The 27585-nt window shown below is 36.2% G+C and overlaps 1 protein-coding gene across 1 annotated transcript; it reads left to right on the top strand.

Annotated features, from left to right (window-relative positions):
- The first annotated feature begins 93 nt into the window (after positions 1-93).
- LOC132145258 (3-hydroxyisobutyrate dehydrogenase, mitochondrial-like) lies at positions 94-22476 on the top strand. The gene is made up of 8 exons (XM_059556125.1): positions 94-252; positions 961-1121; positions 1240-1349; positions 2938-3059; positions 11984-12117; positions 14612-14688; positions 21600-21756; positions 21873-22476. Exons 1-8 carry the CDS (start codon positions 183-185, stop codon positions 22026-22028), a joined length of 987 nt encoding a protein of 328 aa, XP_059412108.1. The 5' UTR covers positions 94-182; the 3' UTR covers positions 22029-22476.
- Positions 22477-27585: the final 5109 nt, after the last annotated feature.

Here is a 27585-nt window from a genome sequence, read left to right as displayed (position 1 = left end):
AATATATAAATAAATAAATCTGGGAGAAACTGCATGATATCTCGATGACGATCTCTATCTAATTGGATGGTACACAAATCCTTATCAGTGATTGGAGGAATGTTGCTGTCAATCATAGGACCCGCCCCCTGAGTTCCTGACTCTGTCTGTCAACGTGGAGCTTAGGTCAAGAGAAATAAACCATGGCCACATTGTTTAGAGGGTATCGGAATTTTTATAAAAGAAGCAGTAAACATGTGGAGCTCACTTTGGGTATGTTGTTTCCTCATTAATTATCCATTGACAGACCAAGGTGGATAAAGCGCCACTAATGTTATTGCAAAGAGCAGTGTGTAAATGTTTTTTTTTTTTTTTCTTCTTTTTTTTCATGCGTTTTGTTTGTCAGTCTGCAGAATATGTGATTATGTATGAAGTATGCTTGGACATATGTCAAAGCATATACATGTTTGTACATTCTCCACAATAAGCAAGTCACTGTTTACTTTTTGAGTTTCAGAAGTGTTGTGCAATGCATCTGGTATTCAGGAGCTCATAGGTTATACTAGTTTAAACAAAAAATCAGATGCAAATTATAAGCTAAATAATAAAATAAAACTGTTATCAAATTAAATTCACATCCCAGCCTTCTCACAAAGTTCAGCTTTTGTCACCTCATTTAGTAATTTTATACAAAATAAATGTTTATTTAGTCTATATCAGAGTTTTCCACTTAACGTCTCTATCTGTAAGGATATGAAGGTCTTTATAAGCAATTGGTATTGAGAGTTAAGAAATCTTGCAAAGACTTTTTAATAGTGCTTAATGTGTTATTCCATGTATTTGATGTTATACTGACATTGATTTTTACAAAATTGCTCCAGTAAGTTTCGGTACACTCTTTGATTATCAGCTTTCCGTGTCTATAGGGAGGATTTTTTTATAACTGTAACTTATGATTTCTGTCTGTGTGTGGTTTTTCAGTATCCTGTAGATCAATGGCTTCCAAGACCCCAGTGGGTTTTATTGGTCTGGGTAACATGGGGACACCTATGGCAAGAAACTTATTGAAGCATGGATATCCTGTCATTGCTACTGATGTCTTCCCAGAGTCTTTCAAGGAGCTTCAGGACTCAGGAGCACAGGTATAAGTATCTGTTTTTCAAACATTGCGCTAAAACAAACCCTATCACTGTCTTTCCCACATCTTTACAGTTCTGTGAATGAGGCTGTGCAAATAATTGCCCTTGCTTGTCCTCCCAGATCTTGGATTGCCCTGCTGAAGTGGCTGATAAAGCTGACCGCATCATCACCATGCTACCATCCAGCCCCAACGTCATTGAGGTTTACACAGGACCCAATGGCATACTTAAGTAAGTCCTTTCACATTAAACTTTCAATTTTCAATTGCGTATCACGCGCATAAACACAAAACTGCATTTGTGATCGGAGAAATGACAAACAACAAGCGCTACTCTACACTGCTCAAAACTCGCATTTGAATCATCGGCGGCAAATTCTTTAAATATGAAAACGTAATTACTGACTGTGAGTCAGATGTGCCAGACTTTCCTTGCAAATTTGGAACTGTCCCACTTTATAGAAAAACACACTGGGCATTGTAGGCTACTGGTTCAAGAAACAGTCCTCGTCCTCTGTAAAATGCGCTACACACATCTGAATACTTGGGTTGAACTGTTCTGGAACAGTGTTGAAATACAACTTAACCGCTGATTTATAGTTGTGACCTCTTTTGGAAGACCAAACAAAATAGTTTTGCTCTCAGAACCAAACACTCAGCGTCTCCACAACATGGTGGTGGCGGCGGCAACAGCGAGAATAAAAGTTGCGCCTTCTATCTTTGCGCTAACATTTGGGCGGTGTTATGCAAATCTTCCCACATTGTGATGTAGACATGTGGGGGCGTGTTAAAACGAGTCGTTTTAGGTAGGTGTAGTTGACTCTTAACCTCTATAAAGAGTATCTCTTTGGATTTGAAACTTTAGTTTTTGCAACTTTACAGATCTTCTTTATGCACCAAGAGCTTGTAACACTCCAAAGAGAAAGAAAAAACTGAAATCGGATCATATGACCCCTTTAAGAATAGTTCAAGATTAAGGAGTTTCAAATTACTTTATGATTAGTACAAGTCTAGGCTTAATCTAGTAGTTCTTTTAAATCCTCTTTAGTTTCAAGAAATTCTGGTCTGTAGAAGGCATGTAAAATGGAGCACTAAAGTAACATTATATAGTATTGGAGTTTACAGCATTTCAGGCTGGCTTTTTAATGACTGATGCAGATACAGATACCTAGAGGTGCCATATATGCTACAGTTAAAAAGTTTAAGGTCAGTAAAATTTTTATTTTTGAATGATTGTATACTTTTATTCAACAATGACACATTAAATTGATCAGAAAGTGACATTATTCTTCAAAGACTCCCGATAATGTATGTTAAGTATGACTCTATAAAATTGTTTAGCAATAGTGATAATTAGAAGTAATGTTTAATTAGCGCCAAATCAGCATATTCAGATGTTTTCTGAAAACATTTTCATGTGACACTGAAAAGTGGAGTAGTGGAAATGCTGAAAATTCAGCTTTGCCAGCACATGAATTAAAATTTACAGACCCCAAACTTTTGAATGGTAGTACATAGTGCATTCATAGTTTTTTTTTTCCAAATGGGATTAAATTAACTAATTTGGCATAATATTTCTTGAATATACAGTGTATTGTATATTATTCAGCTATTTTAAATGTTTTATTGTTTACCTGCATGGCATGTTATCATTAACAAACATCAAAGAAGCATTAGCATGCAAATGTATATAAAACACAGGCCATATTAACATCTCTAATTTGAATTTTGCAACAGGTTAGGCTCATTTAAATATTCCTGGGCTTTTTGTCATGATGGTATTTAACATTGTTCTGTTTGATTTTGCACTCCTCTTTAAGGAAGGTGAAAAAAGGCACCCTTCTGATTGACTCCAGCACCATTGACCCTGCAGTGTCCAGAGAGATGGCTGCTGCTGCTGAGAAGATGGGAGCAGTGTTCATGGATGCTCCAGTGTCAGGAGGTATGACCGACCTGAAAACAACCTCTAATTACCATCTACGTAATAGTCGCTCAGTTTGATTGACAGGATCTTATTGTTTAAATTTCTTGGAAATGCTCTCTGTGGAGATGCAATTACAGTGTTATGTGTTGTTTAATGACTGAACTGTGTTTCCACGAAGGCTTTTATTGTGGTCAGTAGGTCACAGATGTGCTGAACGTGTCTCAGATTGTCAGTTTTTATTTTGTAATCATTTTAATTTCCTGTACCTATAGAAGCTTGTTCTTATGGCTCATGCTCTCTTCACAGATAAGTTAGATATTGCAACACAAACTCAAGAAGTTTAAATTCTGTAATTTCTTTTTCTTTTATTATATGTTTAAAATTATTTGGTAAATTTAGTTCCTTTTAATGATTGAATTTAGGTTTGTATTTGTTTACCTTAGTGTCAGAATAGCAGAATAATTTCCTGTAGAGTTAATTGAGGCGAAGAAACCTAAAATTTTCCAGAAACACAAACACACTCCCGTTATATTATGCAGATTCTCTGGGAAGGCTCTGTGACAGGGCCTTTAATGACCTGAGCCGTTGTGGAGGACAGCGCTGTCAGTAGCTTTCACTTTGATGGAGCAGTAATGTTGGCTCTCCCAGTCCAGGAACTTTCATATAGATAAAAGGCCATAAAGAGCTGAGAAACTGCCCTGGAAAAGCACATGTTTAAGATGCACAACTTGTGTGAGTGGGGAAAGGTTTGCTGGATGTATGTTTACTGATTGGCGTCTGTAGTGCAGACAAGATTTTAAAGAGCCTGTGTGTGGACTAGGCTATAAAAAAAGTGAATGGGTGGATGTTCTCAAGCCCTTGGACTAGACTTTTGATCTAATCCTTCTCTAACATCTTAGCGGTGAGGATTTACTATTTTCCACAGATAATATCTTTCTCTTTTTGAGTTGAGACTTTTTTGAAAGGAAAAAAAGCAATTCTAATTTAATCTTTTCAATATAACGAATGAGTGAATGAAGACTAAAAAGCACAAAGGTGACAAAAATATGTATAACCCCTAGTGCCTGTTTATTGCAAATTGTTTCTATTTTATTTTTGCAAAAAGTTATTGTTACGAGTCCAAGACCAATTCATTTGGTAAAAAAGCCAAAGTCAGGTGAGGTGTATTTTATAGAATAACAAAGAAAAATACACAACACTACACATAGGATGAAGCAGTCGACATTGAATAAATCCAAACAATTACACGAAAACAGTAGATTATGATCTCTACATTAAGAGAGGGTTTATATTTATCAGTTGTGCGGGGCAACAGATAGTTTTTCATAGCCTCAACATTTTTATCAGGTCTATGGGGAGCATTTATCAGACCACATTACAAAACACAGCAGCACTAGTACATAAATAAAGCGTGTGTCCAGAAGGTGGCACTCCAGCCATCATGACGCCATTGTGTCTGTTCCCATCTCCTGTCCTCTCAAAGGTCTCTGTTGTAAAAAAGAGAATTTGCATGTGTGTGTGAGATCATGTTGTATTTTTTTTTAAAGCTGATTTTCTTTTGATATAATTTTATATTCTGGGTTTTGTGTTTCTCTCTCTGTGCGTCACTAAGGTTTGGCACATCAGACTGTGTTTCTCAAACAATACGTTCATAAAATGACGAACAAACTCTCTGTCTCTTCTCTCTTCTTTTTGCTGTCTTTGTCTTTTATTTATTTCTTCATTTTTTTGCGTAGATCTGTAATAAACTCAAAGGCACAAACCTCACTGTCTGCTGTTACAGAATTGGACCCACAACAAACCCCCGGCTAACGTCACACACTCTGAAACGTGGGGTGTGTGGCCATTGCCACGTCTAACAAGTGCTTGGCTAGTTAACAGTAATTACCCACATTCCTCTGCTTTTGCTGAGATTGTGGCCACATTGTCGCTCACTCTCACTTTGCAGCTCACGGTGGGAAAACTTCGGCTTTCTGTGCGAGAGAGCGTTTGTGTCACAGTTTTGTGTGTGGAGGGACTGGCTTAGATCTGGTTTTGTTGGGCTGTGTTGGTGGATTGCTCTCACGGTGTCTTAACCTCAAGTCAGAGTGGTATTTTCTAATGTACGTAACTCATAATGTACATTTTTCTAACATAGTCACTTGCCATATTTGCTTTAAACAGTTAAACTCTCCTTTTTTTTCCTTGACTTAATTTTAGGCCATTTCTGAATGTGTGAAATGATCTTCTTTTCTTCTTTCCTCTCATTTATTATCACTGATCTGAACAGCCTGCACGCAGGAGCCGTCTCGATGGAACAGCCTTCACCCATCAGGCCCATATGTAGATCAGCGCTAATAAAGAAGAAAATGACAATCTCTGGCTTTCAGATGGTCTTTTCAAAATACATTTAAAAGTTTAAAGTGAAATATTTCTGTGTCAAGTCCCTCGTGTGATCAAACAGGCTTAAAAGAAATATTTAGATTTTATTATTAAATGATTGCTTTAGATCAGTTTTGACTTAAATATTATTGGGCTTTTTTATCCATTTTTTTTTCTTACATTTTTATACTTCGCAATGATGTCTCAAACCTAAAAGTTTATTATATCTATTGAAAATTAACATACATATTATGTTAATTTTACAAACTATTATTATTATGGCATCTATAATAATACAAATGGCTACTTTTTTTATCTATCCTTTATTTTACTTTTAATAAAACCATTTACAACAATGGACAAAATGTTATCTTATTACATAATAAATCAGAAATTATTTGCCAATCCATACAACCAATAAAACAAACTTATTTATATAATATAATATTATTATTATTATTAATATAGGGGCTGCCAAAATGTACTAGTTCTTAATAAATTGCTTTATAATGAATTGGTCATATGCTATACGACTTTTTTATTTTATTTTTTTTATACATTTTTGATACTTTTGGAGCTTAGGTGTTGCCGACTTTACGTTTAAAAAAATAATAATAATAACGAATTGGTAGAATATAATATATCTAATCCTTTCAAATGTGTTTATAATGGAATAACCTTTTGAACCAAGTTTCAGCATAAACAGCACACCCTTTCCCTTTCCCATCTTTTTTTTTTTAATGTGTGAATCTGATAAGAGTTTTCATGTTTCATAGCTGCAGTGTTAATGAAATCAGTCACGTTGTTAGTTGATAGCATTAACATTTCTCACTCATAACTGTAGCTTGGCTGTCCTGATGGGACAGCAGATGCCCCTTCACTATAGAAAATCTGGGTTTTAGATTGACCCGAAACAAGATCACTCATGGAGAGGTGGGACCCCAGATATGTCCTAATGTAGATCAGCTTCCCCTGTGCTGTTTTTGGACTCTGCTAGCACGCTCATTAATATCTCTGCCCTCTGTCGGCCGGAGCAGGAGGGGGAGGAAGAGACTGCCTGATAGATAGGTGAGTGACAGAGGAATTAGCATAACAAGATCCTCGCTGGGAAGGCCAGGGACTGGGAGACATGTGTGATGGGGGTGGACGATGTCTGTCCTGAACTCCAGATGGAAACAGACCCACAGCAGCTGTCTAGCCGGGACTTTTATAGCACTGTGTGTGTGCGTGTGTGTTTATGATGTTGAGTCTGACCAGGAAAGAATTATCAGATATTATGATATAAAGAGATTTAAAGACTTGTATTGTATTAAATGTATATATAGTCTGAAGTGTACATGATAGCTGCACTAAGAAGTGAAAGTGAAGAAGTGAAAACCTGTCTATCATTTTCCGGTGGCATCTGGTATGCACTTATGCCCCCTGTCGAGGAACTGTCATTCAAAACCTCCCTCTCCCACTTTAAACAGTCACTGTGGCTCCCAAAAGTGTTTGTGTGTAAATGTGTGTACCCATCATCCATAAGATGAGTGTTGTTAAGCAGCTTTTAGGTCCTCAATTATGGATAATTTTAAAATAATGATGATGGTGCTATTTAAGGAATGTGTGCATGTGTGAGGAGCCACTAATCAGCATCCTTAGGAGCCAATATACTGATGACTCCTGGCCTGGAGGATCATTGATTCCAGATCATTCTTCACTTGTTGTCCACACTCAAAGGGACTATGCGGGTGAGGATGGGAGGGGGGGCGATGGCAGTTATTAAAAATCGTACTTCTCTGAATAATGAAGATAATATGTGCAGGACTCTCTTGTGACCTTGTGAAGGTTTGCATTTGATTGTGTGTGTGGTGGCTCGTAAACTCTTTTGCCTCTGTGAACCTGTCAGTATGCCACATTAGGACTGCTGGCGTAGAAACTATTAATCTGTGAGAAGTTCTCATGTGTATGTGTTTTTATATGCGCAGAAAGAAGTGTATTAAGTTTGCTTGGTGTTTTAATTTGTCTGAGAAAATATCTCCTTTTGGTCGTAATTATAGGTTTAGCCACATGAAGCTAGTAAATATGTTTGTTCCTGTTACAATAGTAAGAATGTTCCCACTGCATCAAAAGCCAAAAAAAGTTTCTTAAAGGCACAGTTCATCCAGAAATGAAATCTCTGCCATCATTTTCTCACTCATAACGTGTGTTGCTTATTTTTCTTCTGTGAAACACAGAAGAAGATAATTGTGAAAAATTTGTCAGTAGGGCTGTATGAATTAATTGAAATAAAACCAAAATTGTGACACGTGAAGCGTGGCGCTGTGTTCTTTTACACCATAGACTGTATAAAAACATGGACGTAGTGTGCGTGACGTCACCCATAGGTTTCCAAAGAGTGTTGTTGAAGCCAAAAGTAGGCAGAGCCGGCCGTCGCCATCTTGGCAGCCCGTCTCCGAGCGTCACTCCCAGATAATCGAAAATGGGCAAAAAGGCGGGAGCTGGTTGTTGAAACCACGCCCACATAGCTCGACGTCAGTGACAACAGCGCCAATCACCCTGTCAATCAAATGACCACGTCCTTAATTATGTAGAAATTTAAGACTTAATATGATTTCAATGAACGAGTTATAACCCCCCCCCCCCCCCCCTCCCCCCAAAGTTGTAATGAAGAGCAAAATTAACTATATAGACCAAAATAATTTTTTTAACCAGGCTGTAAACGTTTTTTTCTGCTGTAAAGTAGAGCATTTTAACATGGGGAGTCTATGGGATTGACTCCCTTTTGCAGCCAGCCTCTAGCGGCCAGTTGATGAAATACAGGTTAAGTCACTTCCGTATGGGCTTCACGAGAGGGAGCGGGAGGTTGCCGCTTTGTTTTACACACAAGCAGCTCATGATACAGGAAATGCTGTTCCACGCAATCTTCATCTTTGTATTTTCTCTGAGTTAAGGTCACTTATGATGTGCATAGGACACAATTGCACCAATGGTCTTCTTAAACTTGTAATCAGAATCACTTATAAACCGACTGTTGCCAACAAAACAGAAGCTTTATGGCCTCTCTGCATTTTAAATACAATACTAACATTTAAAGCCATAAATATTGTTATTATTATTGTAATTTTAGTTGTCATTTTAAAAAAAAAATTAAATGTGCTTAAAAGGTTCTTCACAGCGATGACATTGAAGAACCATTTTTGGTTCCACAAAGAACCATTCAGTCAAAGGTTCTTTAAATAACCATCTCTTTCTTATCTTTTTCTTCTATGGCATTGTGAAGCACCTTCATTTTTAAAATGCACTACGGTAAAATAAATTATTATTAACATTATTACAATAACTATTACAAAAGTAATATTTCTTCTTTTGTTTTATCTTATTTTGTAGTAGTAGTAGTAATAATAATAATTATATTTTTTATTTTTCCATTTACCTGGAGGTTTTTTAAATTTTAAATCGCAATCTTAAAATCACAATTGATGGTAGAATATTTTTTTTATCAAAATAATGACAGATTTTCCCCTAGATTGGGAAGCTTTATATGTCTGTTTTTTTGTTTTGTTTTTTTGGTCTGTAGAGTGTTGTTTTTGACCCACATTGACTTTTATTGGACAAAAACATCTTTAAAATATATTTTTATGTTTCACAGAAGAAAGTAAGTCATACGGTCAAAACAAAAGTTAAAGGAGTTTAGGTGGCATGAAGACTATGCATTTACTGGCCTGATTATCCAATATGGACAAATATAGCTTTGATCGTAAACTAAATGAATCATTGACATCCTCTGATATAGTGCCTATTTTATCGAGGTTTACCTAATGTCTTTACAGCAGTGTTTCTGGTATTGGAAACACAATAACAACGGTTCCTAGAATGTTCTTTTAAGATCTCGTTTAGAGAGACAATCACTTTCAAATCCCTATTGTCTGTTTGCGATCAATGTTGGTCTTTTTACAGTCAAAAAGAATGTTATTGATCAGCTCAGGAGGATAGCTGACAGATCGCAAAAAAGGACAAGTGAGTTTGTGTGTGCGTCTGGTGGGGAGGGCTGAAAAAAGAACTGATTTCGTCATTTAGAGTCTTTATTACTGTCAGCAGTTCTAGAGGCTTGTAGAAAGACGACAAGAGGTTTGCATGGGGTTTTGTTTACACACAGTAAAGGCTTTGAGATCTACGCTCGATGAGGTGGTTTAAGCTCCACCATCTCGCTTTGCCTGGGAAAAGAGGCCCATATCCACAAATGTAGTTTAATGTAACTTTGCCACTAATTGAATGTTTTGGCGTTTGAAAAAGCGTGTACAGCCTTAAGTGGCTTTTTCTGAGTTTTTAAGATGCTGGAAAGAGAGTTTGTGGTACCTGACACCACAAACGACTGAGTACATCTCCGTCAGAGTTCACGTCCATGTGGGTTTCTTCCTTATATATTTGCTGTTATAGATTTAGAATTTTAATCTAATGCAGATTTGATTTTGTACTTGTTTATTGAGTAGTTTAGCCATCCTGATTTGGGTTTTCAACTACCAATAAGAGCTACAGCTTAACACGTTTGACCTTTTTAAACACATTTCACAATTTGGAGTAGATCTAGATTAGATTGGATATAGGATTAGGCCTAATGATAAGTGTGAGATCGTCAGTTTTTTTTTATCTCTTATTAAATGATTTTATAAATACACAAATACATCCAAATGTAACCAAAATATATATTTCAGTTGACATTATTAGATTTTTTTTCTCAATATTAAAACTAACATTGCCTGAGACAAATAGATAGTTTAATTTTCATAGCTCAGAGGACACAAATAATTGGTTGCAGAATTCTGCAGTTGACCAGTTAGAATCAACGTTAGATTTTTGTGTGTGTGTGTGTGGGGGGGGGGGTTATGCTTTGGCCCCATCTGCATTTTCATATTGCTCTTGCATTAACCTTTCATGCATTACTATTAGCATTGTAAATGTGTTAATGTGATGTCTTCATTAAATATGATAAACCAGTTTAATTTAAAAAGTGTGCAAAAAAATTATTAATGCTTGTTTATAGATAAACTAAACACACAAGCACATACACGTTTATTCTTCGAGATGCTATGTAGCAGAAGGAAAAGGATGAGATAATTATTGATGATGGAGAAGTACGGCTAAAATCAATACAGGGGAAGTCATAAAGTCTTTTTTCCTTTCTCTCTCTCTCTCTCTCTCTCTCTCTCTCTCACTCTCTTTCTTTATCTCCGTTTCACTCGATCTATCTTGCATCAGCTCTTTTCTCTTAGTCTTTAATAATTAACTTCAGCATTATTAGCTTCTCAGTATAAACAGCCTATTCATTAGTGTTGACACGCACACAAACAGACCACTCACCTCAAAGCACATGCCTTTTTTCTAGCTCATATTGTATCCAGTGTGTAATATAAATTTGGATAAATTGGATCGTGTTTGTGTGTTTATTTATATGGATATTAGGGATTTCAGTGCAGCAGATGAGGTTTTAGTCTTAAAAAAAAATCTGGCCAATTTTATTACTTTAATTGCATTCTAATCTGGCAAATCCCCGGACACACATATCTATGTCAGCAGCATTAAAAGCACCCCTCCCATGTAGAACATGGCACGCTTTAACGTGATTGGCCACGCTCGGTCCTCTTAAGGCGTGGCGCTTAATTGAACATGATAAAGTGTAAAGTTAATTACCCCTTAGAGCTGTCACTCATACCCCAGGGGGCGTGTTCACTTAGGGGGAGGAGTGTTGCTTTAGTCACAGCTGTCGTATGCAAGTCTATGTGTTTGTGTGGAGGAGGACAATGGGTCCTTGTCCTCAGAGAGTTGTGAAGGATGATTTGGACAATCGGCTTTTAAAGGCAAACACTCAAATGTTGTCCCGCTGGTGCCAGACAGCTTATTAATACCCTCCTCTGCTCCAAAACACACACACATTGTTGACTAAATCCTGGCATGCTTAAGGTAAATTAGAAGGTTACTTTAATTTTTTTATAATGCTCTTCAGCTGTATAATAAAGGAATCTTTTTTGGATCTTGTTTGGATCTTTGAACACGTAATATGCTAGTATTATGTGACCCTGGACCATAAAACCAGTCTTAGGTCACTGGGGTATATTTTTAGCAATAGCCAAAAAAACAATGTATGGGTCAAAATGATCGATTTTTCTTTTATCCCAAAAATCTTTAGGATATTAAGTAAAGATCATGTTCCATGAAGATATTTTTTATTTCCTACTGTCAATATATCAAAACTAAATTTTTTGTTTAGTAATATGCATTGCTAAGAATTCATTTGGACAATTTCAAAGGCGATTTTCTCAGTATTCAGTTTTTTTTTTTGCACCTTCATATTCCAGATTTTCATGTTTGTATCTCGACCAAATATTGTCCGATCCTAATAAACCATACATCAATGGAAAGCTTAGTTATTCAGCTTTCAGATGATGTATAAATCTCAATTTCGAAAAATTGACACTTGGAGTCACATGCAATCATTATAATGATACCTCCGCAGCATTTACAAATATACAAGCTGAAAACTGACATTAGTGATTTTGAGAACATTTGCAATGATTTTAAAGTCATGACTGCATTCTTTTCAGGTGTTGGTGCAGCCAGTCTGGCTAAACTCACCTTCATGGTGGGTGGAGTTGAGGAGGAATTTAATGCTGCCCAGGAGCTATTCACCTCTATGGGAGCAAATGTAGTGTACTGTGGCCAAGTGGGAAGTGGACAGGTAAATACTCACAAACATGAATGTCCTATAGCCTGTAATTAATCAAAAATTGTAGTAAAAAGATGGTGCCATTAATGGAACTTCAAAATCCCCTTTCACACAGAGATTCCAGAAAAAGAAATCATAATTTGTCCCAGGATCATTTGAGTTTGGTTCATTCACACTGACAGTGATTTTCTGGAATCTGTTTGTGTGTTCATACACATCCCATAAAGATCGTTTAGGGCTAGAAGAGAGACAGCTAAGGCCACCACAGCTTATTAGGCATGCGCACATCAGTACTGCGTAATTTTTGACATGCTGAGCAACAATAATTACTGGATTTGCATTATTGTAAGGGATATGTATAGGGCTGGTGTAGGTGTAGACATTAAAGGGACTGTAAGTAGGAATTACTCCCATCTAGTGGTGAAATTGTATTTTGCATTCAAACTAATTTTGCTCTCCAGCGCCTCGCTTTTTCAAATGCGCGTTACATCTACGGTAGGCGATATGTACCAAAAAGCTTTGACAGGATGTCTTCTAATAGCACTTCGTTTTGGCGACGATGTTTTCTTCTCCTGTGGCGCGGCATATGTATGGTCCATACTAAGAATGCAATCCAGAATTTTAAACTTGCCGGTGCAGTTTCAAGCGCCTCTCACTGCTCTGCACCTGCGTTTCTGGCTCTGACCGAAAACGCGTTGTGGAAACGCGTTGGCTTAGTACTTTTTGTCCCTCTCTGCTATTATAGTTTTGCAAGATGGCGGAACTACATGGAAGCCTCCGTCGACCTACCCGTCCCATGTATATAAAGATAATAAATTCTTCATTTACGAGGATTAGTTTAAACATTGGCATAGGTATTTGTACACCATTGAGGGCATATTTATGAATAAAAATATTGATTTTAGATAATAAAATACCTAAAAAGTTACTTATTGTCCCTTTAATAAAACAGAATGTGATAGGTAGCAAATTTACTTAATTGTTATTTTCTGGCTATAGCTGTAAAGATCCCATAAACACATGTTAGTCAGTCAAGACATTGACTATTATTTATATATCGCTTTTTACGATGCAGAATGTGTCAAAGCAGCTTTATAGAATCAAAAATGGAAAATGAGTGTTGAAATAGTGTGCCGTTCTCCTCTGGCCAGACAAGACCAGCAGTTTAATTCTAGGTTGCCACAAAGTCAGATTGCGCAGAGGATATCAGGATGTGACGTGTAATGTGACTTGCACCGTTCCACTAGGCTGGAGAACTATATCAGCTCCAGCATGGATAGTGAGAAGGTCACTTGTCCCTTTACAGTTTGCAGAGATTTGTTTTGTTGTGAATGTTGATCTGCATTTTATTCTCCCGGTTAAAGAATCACACGTCGTTGTGATGACACGTGCATCCTCACTACGACACATTCTCTACGGCATTGGTTCTTCCTTTTAACACAGGGCTCAATCCATTACTGATCCCAGAAATGTTGCTAGTTCCCCATAACGGGACGTGTTTGCGTTCACACAGAAGGCACCTTGTCGATTTTATGGCATTTTTCCGGGATCAACACTGTGTGAAAGGGTTAAAGACTTAACTTTTTTTTTTTGGCAATCATACTGTAATGATTTAAACTTCGTATTCATCCGGAAGAAGGAGGCGGGAACCGGCGGACAATCAAACAACATTTTAATAATAAAAATAAACACAAAACAGCGCATCAGCCCCTCACGGACGACTGATGCGCATAAAATGATACCAAAACACAACTAAAAGCCCAGGCCTGGTCCTCTCTCGTCCTTCACTGTCGTCGCTCCAGTTTTATATCCTTCCATCTCCTACGTGGACTCGAGACCGGCGGTGGGCCGCAGGTGTAGCGGATTTCCCAATCACTCCACCAGCCTCGCTCGTGTTCCCACATCCCTCGGCCCCGCCCCACTCGTCACACATACCTTGTTCTAAAATGCCCAAGATGGTGTTTTTTCAGTATGATCTGTTATGATACATTAATAGATATTGTTGTCTGCGAATGGGCTCATATTTCTATTTCCGTTTTTCAAGTAAATTTTTATCACCCTTTGAGAAAATCCATGCTGAAATGGACCACACAATCTGTTAAAATCAGATCAGAGAACTCTTTAAAAAGTTTATTTTTGCACTGGCAAACTTTTTCATCTTTATGCTTTTATATTGTTGTTTTGCCATTTCAAAATAAAAGCATCTATCTTCAGTCAAGTGTCTGAAGTGCTTTTGACACGAGTAAGTGACAGCAAGTGTCTTTGACGTGTAAATGTAATGTGTTGATGTGATCATTTGTTATGTACAAGTTGCTGTAGCTTTGTTACCATAAATTCTCATTTTAACCCAGTATGTTATTCATTATATGACCTATTTAAGTAACACACTAAGCACTATGTGGTGCGTAACAAATTCCTTATGTACTGTCGATAAAAGGTTACTACAAAATCTTTAAATTAAATTACTTCTGTGGCTGAACTAATGTTTTGCAATTTTCTCTTTCAGGCAGCGAAAATCTGCAACAACATGCTGTTAGCAATTGGCATGATTGGCACAGCAGAGACCATGAACCTTGGAATTAGGTGAAGATGCTGTTCTCTAGCCCCAAATATTTGAGAAAAAAAAGCATTAAAAAGTAGTTCATATGTAGCCTGCTCTAGTTTTAAACTTCCACATGATTGCTTTGTATAAGAAAGACTGAAATGTAAAGGGGTCATGGCATGACTTGTTTATTATAGGAAAAAAAGTAAAATGAGGTTCACTCCACTTACATTAAGACATATATTAAGAAAAATAATTTTCGTTTTATTTTGACCTTCTGTCTGAAAAGCTTTGTTTAGACTTTAACTGCTTTCTGCTATAGCTTTCAAATCTCATTTCATTTTTTCTTCTCATTCCCTGTGCAACGTTTGACAAAAGTGATGATAGACACTATTGTATGTGTTGTAACTGATCAATCATACGCTGTTTTTTTTTTTAGATAAAAGGAGTTCATATTTCATTGTGTTTAAAAATGTGTAGGCAATATCTTCTCTCTTCTTATTATTACTTATTTTATATATATATAAAATATATATATATATATATATATATATATATATTTTTTTTTTATATATATATATATATATATATATATATATTTTAAAGAGAGAAGAAGGGAAAATTATATTAGAGGATATTGCTTGTCAGTGTTGCTTGCAAATACATCTTAATAGGTTGGATTCAACAGATCAACATATTCTTTGAGATATGCATTCATATTTGCTTGAATGCAGTCTCAGAATCTAGTGTGCATGAAGCGATGGCATCCCTCTTCTCTGGGATATAAGGAGCATGTAAGGCATCTGCACACTCATATACACTTATACAGACTCATTTAAATACCTTGGGTTCCTGGCTGTCATAAATCTCCCATGCTGCAATGCAGCCTGTCCTCTCATGCAGCAAACTGCACATAGAAAATGTAAAGAGGATGATTGTTTGACTTATTTGAAGATATTATGATTTTCTCTTTCAACTGGAAAGCAAATGGGTGCTAGGGAGAAATAATTAATCTCTCACTATGGAGAATTATCAGCAGGTTTTTCCACCTTTCCTCAAGTATCTTTTGTTCTTTCAGTTCTCACTTTAATTTTTTACAACTTTCTTTGAATTTGGTACAGAATTGGGCCTAAAATGTAAAGGAAAACATGTACATGTATATATGACATGTATTTATAAGGATATACATAGATGTGTGTGTACTTTTATTCTTCATTAATTAAGCTCATGGATCTCATGGAAGTTTTCCTGTCCTGTTGCAAAAATTGAGAACATCTACATTCTGAACATATTCCATTGAAATCAATTTCACAAACATTAAAAAGAAAATATATTAGTTTGATAATTTATTTAGCAGTAACTCAATAATTTTGCAATAACTCTAACAAGCTTTTTTGCCATTACCATTACAAATTGTTTAATATATGTATATATATATATATATTATAGTTTGGAAATTCTTAATTATTGCCCTGATGGTGGAGATAGGGATTTTCACTGCTCTAGCTCTTTTCTTAAAGTCATTTTCTATTTTGTGACGCTCAATTATCTTTTGCTGCACATCAGAAATATATTCTTTGGTTTTTTCTCATTGTGATGGATGATTAAGGGAATTTGGCCTTTGTTTTCACCCCTATTTATATTCCTGTGAAACCTGAAGCCATGGCTGGATAATTTCATATTCATAATCAGTTCAGTGTGCTCAAAATTGTAAATATGAATGGTAATTTACTTCACAGAAATTTTACTCATAAGAATTTCTAGGGGTTCCTGTAATTGTGTCCAACGTGTATTTTAGAAAAAACTTTATTTAATAATGAGATTTTCAAATGAAAGGTTAGATTTTAGTGAATTAAATAAAATGATAATAAAAGACCAAAAGGATTAATAATGCAGGTTTATTTTCACAGCCTACTTTGATCATATTTACCATGGGTACCAACAATTCTGACCACATGTGTGTATATTTATTCATTCATTCATTCATTCATTTATTAGTGCTGTCAAAAGATCAATTGCATACAAAATAAATGTTTTTGGTTACATAGTATATGTGTATTGTACCGTGTATATTTATTAAGTATATATAAAAATATACACATATTAATGTATATATTTGAGAAAAATATGTTACGTTTATATATTAAATATATTTATATATAATTTAAATTTTAGGAATATAAATATATACATGTAGATACATGTAAATTTTTTCAAAATATATGCTGTATGAGTGTGTATTATAGTAAATATACACAGTTCACATATTATGTAAACAAAAACTTTTATTTTGGATGCGATTAATCACTATATATATATATATATTAGTGGTGGGCATAGATAAATTTTTTTAATCTAGATTAATCTCACTGTGATCTTGAAATTAATCTAGATTAAAATGGCTAATTCGAATTCCGAGACCCGGTGAAGGTTGTACTAGTGGGCCCTGTTTGAAATTGTTTAATTTGTATGTTCGTTTATTTTTATTTTTTTGTGCTATTTACACAATGTTTAAGTTTTTTTCAAGTTTGTAGGTGTCAAGGTACAGAAACCAAATAATTAAATGTAAAATAGCACTGGATAGTCTTCAATGTAAAAATGAAATATACAATCAAACCTACATTTATTCAGACACATTATTACAGTTTTGCTATACATATCAAAAACTATATCTGGTGTCTGAATAATGTTTGGTTTGACTGTTAAAACTACAAAGTAATTCAGTCAAGAGCAGTGAGTGATTTTCATTTTCTTGGATTAACATTACAGCAGCCAGTAGCTAAATTAGGCGCGGCCACTTTAAGAGAGGATGAACACATCCAATATAATACACATCCCATTTTTTCCTCAACTGTTTACTTTCACTTCAGAAATAACTGGCAGTTTTTTCGAGCATAATTTCCAAGGTGGATATTTTGACATATTTTGTATGTATTTGTTGGCACAAGAGCAAAAATAAGCAGTTTCGGTGTTCAAGTGTTTTGAGACGCCTTTCTCTGCGTGAGCCCTGAACACCAGAACACCGCGAGTACTGAATTGGGCTCTTTCACATCTTTTTGTTTGTTCAAACTGCGATTTGTATTTGTTCGTTCATGCAGGAGGGACTTCGAGGAGAACTTCGCAGAAGAGAGCTCGGTTCAGTGTCGCTGTCTGTGATATGCGGCTTTCGATCTCTCTCGTGCGCACTGAACACAGCGCGTGAGTAACCAGCTACTCTGTTCAGCTTTTCCGCGTCTTGTGTTTGGACAACCCGATCTCACGGCAATTCGTACATTTTTCACGAGGTGGCTTATTCGTACGAATTCGTACGACCACACTCGTACAAAATCATACGATTTTTGCCAAATCGGACGTATTTTACGAGTTGCACAATTTGTATGAATTTGTACGAATGACCTACACCTAACCCCGCCCCTAAACCTAACCGTCACTGGGGTTTAAACAAATCGTATAAAATCGTACGAGTGAGGTCGTACAAATTCGTACGAATAAGCCACCTCGTAAAATACGTATGAATTGGTAGTGAGATAGCGTTGGTTTGGAGGCTTTAATGTTTAAATCTACAAGCAGTAAGGCTTAAAAACACGTGAAAAAGATAAGCTTTCGTGACGATGCGCAGCAGTGGCCCGTCAACTGTCCTGAGCATCTTTTTAGGCTGACCTCAGCCAGTCGGTTATATAAAATATCAAGGTGAAAGTCATCATAGCTCGCTTAGTATAGACCCAGCTCCCAACCCAACTTTGAGAATAGATTAACGGCGATATTTTTTTATCGCCCGATAAGAGTCGCACGTTAACGCAGCACATTAACGCCGATATATATATATATATATATATATATATATATATATATATATATATATATATATATATATATATATGTATGTGTGTGTGTGTGTGTGTGTGTATGTTTTTTTTTATATAATGAGGTTATTTACTTTTCTTCCCTAGTAGATATAATTAGTTAATAACTGAATAAGGTTTACGGCAATAAATTCAATACTGAGTTGCGATTATGTGGAGAAATTGTTAAGAAATCTGTTTTATAAGAGTAACGGGACACCAGGTTGTACCCTCCTTTTAGAAAAAGGCCCTTTTATTATTTTCTCACAACGAGTGCTGGGTATCTCTGGTCATGCATGATGTTTCACTTCAGTTATCTCCCCTCTCACACTTTGTCTCTCTCTCTCTCTTTCTCTTTCTCTCTTCCTCTCTCCATCTATCTTGACTTATGCATGCATATGCTGCTGTCTTCTCTTTTACACCAGCAGGTACAACCGAGATTGAGCCCGTTTTTTAAATATATGTATATTGTTGCAACATACACACGATTGAGAAGCTTTGAAATTTCATCCATTACACAAGCACCCTCACACACACAGCCTGTGTACAGATGTTTAAAAAGATAATTGAGATTTGGTAATAAACTCATTTGTTGCCTCTTAAAGACATTAATAAAAATGTGGCCTGTGTGTGTTTGCTTATAAGACTATGTGTTTATAATCTTGAGAGCACCAGGGTTTGATGAAGATAAAATGAGAGCAAGAAGCATAGTGTATAAACAGAAGTCTTTAACAAAATGGGCCCCTGTTCTAATTCAGTGATCAAACATCAGACGCCTCTAGTTTATTTCCTCCTTTCCTTTTTCTTTTACCATAATTCACTCATCCTGTTTAACTAGACTCTCACATCTGTTTTCCTTGCCCTTGCTGGTGTGGTATTAACCTGCACACACTTCACACTCGATTTCATCAGCCAAATCTTCACAAGTATCCTTTGAAAGGGTCTCTTTCATGTAAATTCGATGTGTAAATGGTTCGGATAATATCCATAGGAATAGAATGAGGGCTATACAAAATAACGTTTAGCATGTTAACAGTGAAGGCGCCTCCCCTACACGCACACACACTCGTTTCTTGTGCCGAGAGAGTGATTTGTGTTGTAGCAGAGAATCCAGGTTGCAGTTGAGGCAGTAACCTTTTCAGTCACTGACCCAGAACGTGAGTGTGTGTGTGTGTGTGTGTGAGTGTGAGCTGGGGGAAGGAGGGGACGATGTTGAACATATGTCACCGGTTGTCCCCAAGAGACCAAGAGACACAGACATAAAGGGGAAAGTGAGGCAGCGAGAGAGAATGGGAGATTGATACGGGGTCAGTCAGTGGGCTGTTTACAGACATTAAACCCTCCAGAAACAACTGTCAAATGACAGCGCCGCTCACAAACACACACACACACACATTATTGAGATTAGATTTTCCAAAACAGTCTGTAAAAACGGACAGTGTGGGATGGAATAATAGAAAGGGGAAAGAAATATACTTTTTATGCACATCTGTGTGTCCTTGTCTCCTAATTATTGCATAGACTTATAAAAGTGTTTGTGCGTGTGAGTGTATATGAAGGCGCGGCCCCCTGAATGAGATACAGGTGGAGTTACTGTATAACTGCTCTTAAACACTCATCATAGTTTAATAGACATAAGAAAGCTAAAAAGCGCACTTTACTGTCTCACCACCGCTGCCACTCCGGCGTGAGTGCGTACACACACGCGTGTGTCGAGGCGCTCTTGATGTGGTCATATTTATGCTCTTGTTAAAGCAAGAGACTGCAGCTCTTAGCCCAGTTACACATCATCCTCAGATTTCCCTCTTTTTCCCCCTCTTCTCTTCATCTACTTTTTGTTTCAAAATGGCTTTTTGTCAACTGCCACCTAATTTTCTTTTGTCTCAGCAAATAGTGCTATTTAACGTTTTTTTTTTATTAGTGGTGTTTGTGTCAATAATGTGACTCTATTTTGTTCTACCTATTGATTTATTCTAATATACAGGAAAAGGCTATTCATAACTAAAAATGCCATCTAAATGTTTTTCTACTTTAAGTGTCATTTTATTTCTAACCTTTTTTTACATTTATACTCTCCTGATAAAAATAGTTTGACAACATTTCTGATTATTTGGTAGAAAAAACTGAACAAACTATTATTATTTGAAAAGGTCTTGTGTTTTCAGATAGTCTGACCTTTTTTGTCTTATAAGCCAAGTCTAGTTCAGATTTTAAAATGCCATGTGTAGTGACTCCCCATATATTTAATGTAATTATATAATATAATAAATATTACTAATTGAGTAAAACTCTCATATTCAACATAAAGTGGGACCCAAAAGTGTTTTATAATGTATTCAAACATTATCACTTATATTTAATATATTCAATTTTTCTTTTTTCAAAGTGTAAGGAAAGTATGCTGTTATCTTTTACATGATGGCTTTACAAAATTACATATTTAGTGATAGTTGTAGTGATTAGATCAAACCTTTTTTTAAATTATATCATATATTATAAGTTTTTAGAAAGCATATGAAAATTACACAAATAGTTTTTTTCCTACAACACGAAATTCATACTACTTTTTTTTTTTTTACAATTTTATTAATGGCTTTTAGATGCAACAAATATCATAGTTTAAGGTGAGCTCTTTTGACTAAAAACTAAACAAGCAGCTAACTAGGCTCCAGCAACCATACACTTATCATCATGGCAGCTGCTTTCTTCAGAAAATGTCACAATCTTTCTGTTGTGTTTGCTGTCTTGTCAGTTTTGTTCTGTTATACTGTGTTATTTGGGTGCACATTCATCTGTAAAGCAGCAAGGCCCATTTCACTCAGATCTACTTTAAATGCAGGACTGAAATCACCCTGGTTTCTCTTATGGGGGACAGATTGGTGGGGGCGAGTTAATAAGACAGCTGCTTGTGTCAGAGTTTTATTACCCCTGCATTTGTGTGGGGGACAACAAGCGGGAGAGTGGAAAATGATGAACTGCAGCTCCTGTTAAATATCAATACTGTATTATCCAGGCCTGCTTTCCACTTAGGGATGATCTGGTCATGAGCCTAAAGGTCAGCGCTCTGTCTGACCTCTGTCCTTTGACCTGTCTCTCTCTCTTTTGATCAGACTGGGTTTAGATCCAAAGCTGCTGGCGAAGATTCTGAACATGAGTTCAGGACGATGTTGGTCCAGTGACAAGTATAACCCCGTCCCAGGTGTAATGGAAGGAGTGCCCTCAGCAAATAACTACCAGGGAGGCTTTGGCACAAAGCTAATGGCTAAAGCAAGTGGAAGCATTCTTCTTTTTTCTTTTGATCACATTTATTTATTAATTGACACCAAGTCTAAATGATTTTAAGGCGAAACTGTTAAAAAAAAAAAAAAATGTTGTGTTCTCAGGATCTTGGTTTTGCTCAGGATATGGCGACCAGTGCCCAGACCCCAATTCCTCTTGGTTCTTTGGCACACCAGATCTACCGTGTGATGTGTGCTCATGGCTACTCTAACAAAGACTTTTCCTCCGTCTTCCAGCTTTTACGAGAGGAGGGGGTGTAGTAGGTCCAATGGAAGTGACCCAGACTCTGGACATTATGACTTGCTGGTTTATTATTGATATGCATGAGTGTATATTTTCAGAGGGATGTTACAGGTATGTTGAAGCTAATAAGTGTAACATTGAGAGTCCGATGCCTCTCTTAGGTTGTTGCCAGATTTTGCCGTTTGTAACTATGACCGGTTCGAACTGTTACTCAAGCATTCTTACTTCACACATTTACCTGCAAATGTTTACAGTCATTCTTTTTCACTTTGAGCCAGTTCTGAGCCAATATTGATTTTAGGTCCTGATACTGCTAGAAATGTTTATGGATCCATATGACATACCTCATCTGTTTCAGTTGTGCTTAAACTGAATCGAAACTGTGAAAATTTTTACAAAGAAGTAGTAGGTCCCTTGTTTTTGTGGAATAGTTACATTAAAAGAATAGTTCACCTAGAAAAAAAATGCTGTAAATGTACTATTCCTCAGGCCATCCAAGATGCAGATGAGTTTGTTTTTTCATTGGAACAGATTTGGAGAAATTTAGCTTTACATCACTTGCTCAACGGTGGATCCTCTGCAGTGAATGGGTGCCGTCAGAATGAGAGTCCAAACACCTGATTAAAAACATCAAAGTAATCCACACAACTTCAGTCCATCAATAAATATATTGTGAAGTGAAAAGCTGTGTTTCAAATAAATCCATGAAGAAACAAACAAACTCAATAATTAACTTCAAACCGCCCTCTGTCCATAATTTTGCTTTCTCCATTGAATACGTAATTTTATCTGAATCAAGAGAGAAATATGCACAGATCAAACACCGTTTACAAAGACAGTTCTAAACAAGTATATTAGTGGATTTTGATGCAAAAGGACAACACAGGATTGACTTTTCCACTGAAGGAAGCATTATTATGGATTATGGACTTGTATTTTGGTTTGAAGCAACAGTTTAAAAACTCCTTGATGGATTTATTTAAACAATGTACACACAGCTTTTTGCTTCACAATTTAATAACTGATCGACTGGAGTCGTGTGGATTATTTGTGGTTTATTGTGGTGTTTCTAGAAGCTGTTTGGACTCTAAACAAGTGATGTAATGCTAAATTTTTCCAAATCTGTAGCAGTAAAAAAAAAAAAAACCTCATCTCCATCTTGGGTAGCCTGAGTGTAAATTTCCAGCAAATTTTATTTTTGGGTGAACTATTCCATTAAAACTGACCTTTGTTTTACACCAAATAGTTTATACACTGACATCTCAGTCTTTTTTAGTGTTTTCTTTTTATTTTTTATTATGACCACAATTTCTCTGATTATCCTTTTCTTTTCCACTAAACAAAAGGCGTTAGATCATCCTGGTGTGTATGTACATAACGTATATTTGTAATGGTGCTGTATTGAGAATGAGCAGTGTTACAGTACTTGTCTCTACTTTATAGAGGTCCTGTTGAGACTCACACTAAGACGAGACTGACGCCATCTGTGTGCTAGACACATACACTCGCCCACGGCTCAAGAATCATGGTGTGTCTTCTATAAAAAAAATGTTCTTGTTCATATTATGTCCTCAATAAAGAAGATAATTGAGTTATTAACTGTCATCTTTTTGAAGTGAATTATATAATATATGGATCGCCAATCAAATTTGAAACATCTCCTTTTGGTCTGACAAAGATAGTCCCGCCCATTTGTAGGATTGGTCGGGATGCTCAAACAAAAAGATCAAAGTTTTGATAGCTGCAGTATTTATAGGTTGTTTTTCAGGGAAATCATCCTACAAATGGCTTTTTTATATTTGGTACTATTTTAAAATTCAAACATTACCTTTCTGATGTAATGCTATAACTTTTTTCCAATTCGTATGAACGTTTAATAAAGCGGCGTTTGCGTTTGATGTCTGTTTAACTGAAGGGCTGGTGTGTTTGGGCTGGGTTAGGTCAGGACAAGGGACTTGATGACAACACCTTCAGCCAGGTTAGCATACATTAGCTATAACAAGAAAATCAAATTTACAGGCGTTCATGTAAGAAACACAACTACATATATGATGTTTGCAAAAGGAGAAGTAGGGTTGTAGTGATGTTTTAATGCTGAAGTGAATAAGTCCCTTCACTGCCCTCTCACTTCCTGTCCTGATGTCGGTCCTCCGGTGTCTGCGGTCTGCCTGACTTTTTCCATTGTTCTGTCCACATGCTCACACGCACTCATGCTCTACAAATGATGCCCTTATTTCCATCATCACAATCAGAAAGCCAACTAAACAAGGCATCACCCGTGGGCTCTTTTCTTTAATGGTGTTTTTGGTCTTTCGTTCGTCTGTTTTTATTATTCCGGCGGTGCTGTTTGTGTCTGTAGACAGCCTCAGACAGGCCAACCCAGTCTGAACTAGCGCAGAGGTCGTTAAAACCGCTCTTATCCTCAACTTTTAATTGTAGGACTTAATTTTATGACCAATGCTCGTGATGTGCAGTTATGTGGCTGTAGCCTCAGACAGTCCTACACACTATAAGTACACTAATTGTTTAACTGGGACTGCCAGTTGTTAACTGAGAGCTTAAAGACTGTAGCGCATTTTAAACTGAAAATGCAGGCATTATAGCTGTCACAGATGGTGAGTTTTAGTGAATAGTAATGCTCTACTATATGTTTTAAAAAGATTGATTTATTGATTTAGTTTACATAGAGTTATAAGAGCAATAGATGTCTGGTTTGCATGATCTTATAGATCACAGAGTTCATAGTCCTCCACACCATATTTCTTTGAACTTATCAGTAATGTGCAAACATCTAGTCCATGCTGTTAAGATGTTCTGGACAAATTAAAATGTAATTAAACTACCAATTCAAAGTTTGGGGTTGGTAAGTCTCATTCACCAACGATACAATAAAACCTTAAAAATATTGTGAAAAATGATTACAATTTAAAATAACTTTTTTTTTCTTATTTTAGTATATTTTTAAATGGAATTTATTCCTGTGATGGCCTTAAGCTGAATTCTCAGCAGTTATTACTCCAGTCTTCAGTGTCACGTGATCCTTCAGAAATCATTCTTATATGCCGATTTGCTGCCCAAGCAACATTTCTTATTATTAAATAAATAAATGTTGAATTCATATTTTTATTAAAACTGATAAATTTTTCCTCAGGATTCTTTAATAACAACTTTCATTCAGACACAAGTTGTTGACCCCAAACTTTCAAAAGGTAGTGGGTTTTATTTAGTCATAAAAACATACTCATAACTACACTCATCAGGAATCCTCTGATAGTTTCAAACAGAACCATCTACCCTGCATTTATCACTTGATATTTTATTTATATAAACCAAACTGGGAATGAGACCTCTGGGAAGCAGCAGCAGTCATACGGACGTGCCATGAATGGATGTCATTAGCCGCCCAGACGATGTGCTGTCCAGTCTGACCTCGGTGAAAGTCTACAACTCTTGAGCGGCAGCCATGTTGAGTGTGATTCATATTTGGGTTTTAATTTGTCCTCCTTTAAAAGGGGAATGCTGGGTGCTGCGGTTTTCTCATTAACAGGACATGAAAGGAGCTGTAAAGAGAGCAGTGGTGAAACTGGCCCACACTGACGTCTGTGCGTTCACACACATGGACAAACAGACTCTTTAGACGGGCCTGGTCTCACATCCACTGCAGAGGTCATAACTATCTTAAGCATCTCAACCCACTCAAGATGTCATCCAGTCATTTTAGACATGCAAACATAAAATATCTACTGATATAAACTACTGTTCGGGGTCAGTTGTTTATTTTATTTTATTTATTTAAAGAAAAAAAACAGTTTTTTTTTTCTTCAACAAGGATGTGTCATGCCCCTGGACTTCTGTGTTCCTGTTTTGTTGTGTTTTCTCCCCATGTGCTCCCCTGACCCAGTTTCTTCCTCGATTTTAATTTTTATTGTCATTCCTTTCACCTGTGTTCCTTTATTATCCTCATTAGTCTCTCACCTGCTCTCAGTACACGATCACCATCACCTGGAGTCTAATTCCCTGCACCTGTCACCGTTAATCAAGCTCCCTATATCCTAGCATTCTTCTCTATGTCACATTGACTGGTCATACAGTTGGCTAAGCTAGCCTTACCTGTGAATTTTTTTTCTCTCCTCTGCCAGTGTTCTGCCCCCCTTTCTTCTCAGCTCCATCATCTCCACGTTCCCCTGGTATACCCTGGAAAGGAAATAGGACTGTTTTACTCAGAAAAGCCCTGCTTACTCTTGTTTCTTCCCGAACTCTCACCTGGACTATTTGTCTTGTTTTCTCCTATCTGCCTGTGTTCAAATAAACCTGCTTTTGTTTGCGCTTACCATTGTGTCCCTTTGTATATCTGCTGACAGGATCCATTAAAAATGACAGTAAAGCATCTGCAATTCTACAAAAGATTTTTATTTAGAATTAATGCAGTTTTTGAACATTCTATTCAGCTAAGAATCCTGAATGGAAATCAGTTCAACAAAAAATAAGCACCTCACTTTTTTTTTCCTCAGCAGTGATAATATTTAAGATTTATTGTGCCTATCAGCATATGAGACCAAGAGGACCAACCTATCAGCATATGAGAATGATTTCTGAAAGATCATTTGACACTGAAGAAACCTGTATTGATAAAAAATCTGCTTTGCTGTAACACAAATTTATATAAATATAAAATCTATTAAAGGAGCTAAATTTATTTTAACAAAAGTACTGTTTTTAAAAGTAAATTAAAAATAAATTTAAATAAATATAGATTTGTTTGGCCTAAGATACTTTTTTTTTAAACCATAAGAAAAAAAACTTGCCACCCCAAACTTCTGAAATGTTTATACATGTATTTCACAGTTGCAAGTATTGTAAAAAGTAAGTTTCAGGCTAGCTGAGAGAAACTTGTCACTTGTGCTTTTGTGCTATTGCAATTGTCATTAAATGTTACTTTCTTTCAACTTGCACACTATGCAGTGTAGTTTTCTGTGATGCACTCATTGAACATTTGTTGTTGCAACAAATAGCAAACATAGCAATTGCAGGAATTACTTGTATTAGTCTTTGATGCATCATTGGTTTAAAATGATAAACAATCACTAATATTTTGATGTAATGTTTTATGTTTTGCTCAGTGTGTACATTGTGGTAAAAATACTTTATATATCATTTTTAATTTATAACTTAGATTCTTGTATTAATTCATATAGCCTACAACAATTAGTAGTTTTTTAAAAATATATATTTAGAAAAAAATAAAAACTGGTGCCAGATGGACGTTTTGTGTTCTGATGTAATGGACTTTTTCAATAAGCACTCATACATTTCAGAATAACGCCCTCCCCACCTTTTTGGGAGTCTGTCCATTTAAATTACAGACTATACAGACTATTAAAACTGTATTTATTTTATTATAATATCCACTGATTGTAGAAAGTGTATTCTTGTATCTCACCTGTTCAGTTCAGAACTAATAGAGTCAACAAGAGAGCTTGGTTAGCATTTAAAGAATGTACAAAGAGAGTACTTAAACAGTATCCCACAGCAAGCCTGTCAGTAATGTACAGATGGGAAACAATTGTAGATTAA

Source organism: Carassius carassius, chromosome 8, assembly GCF_963082965.1.
Source record: "Carassius carassius chromosome 8, fCarCar2.1, whole genome shotgun sequence".
NCBI classification, from domain to species: domain Eukaryota; kingdom Metazoa; phylum Chordata; class Actinopteri; order Cypriniformes; family Cyprinidae; genus Carassius; species Carassius carassius.
Note: the sequence above shows the minus strand (reverse complement) of the source record. Positions and strands in the feature narration are given on the sequence as shown.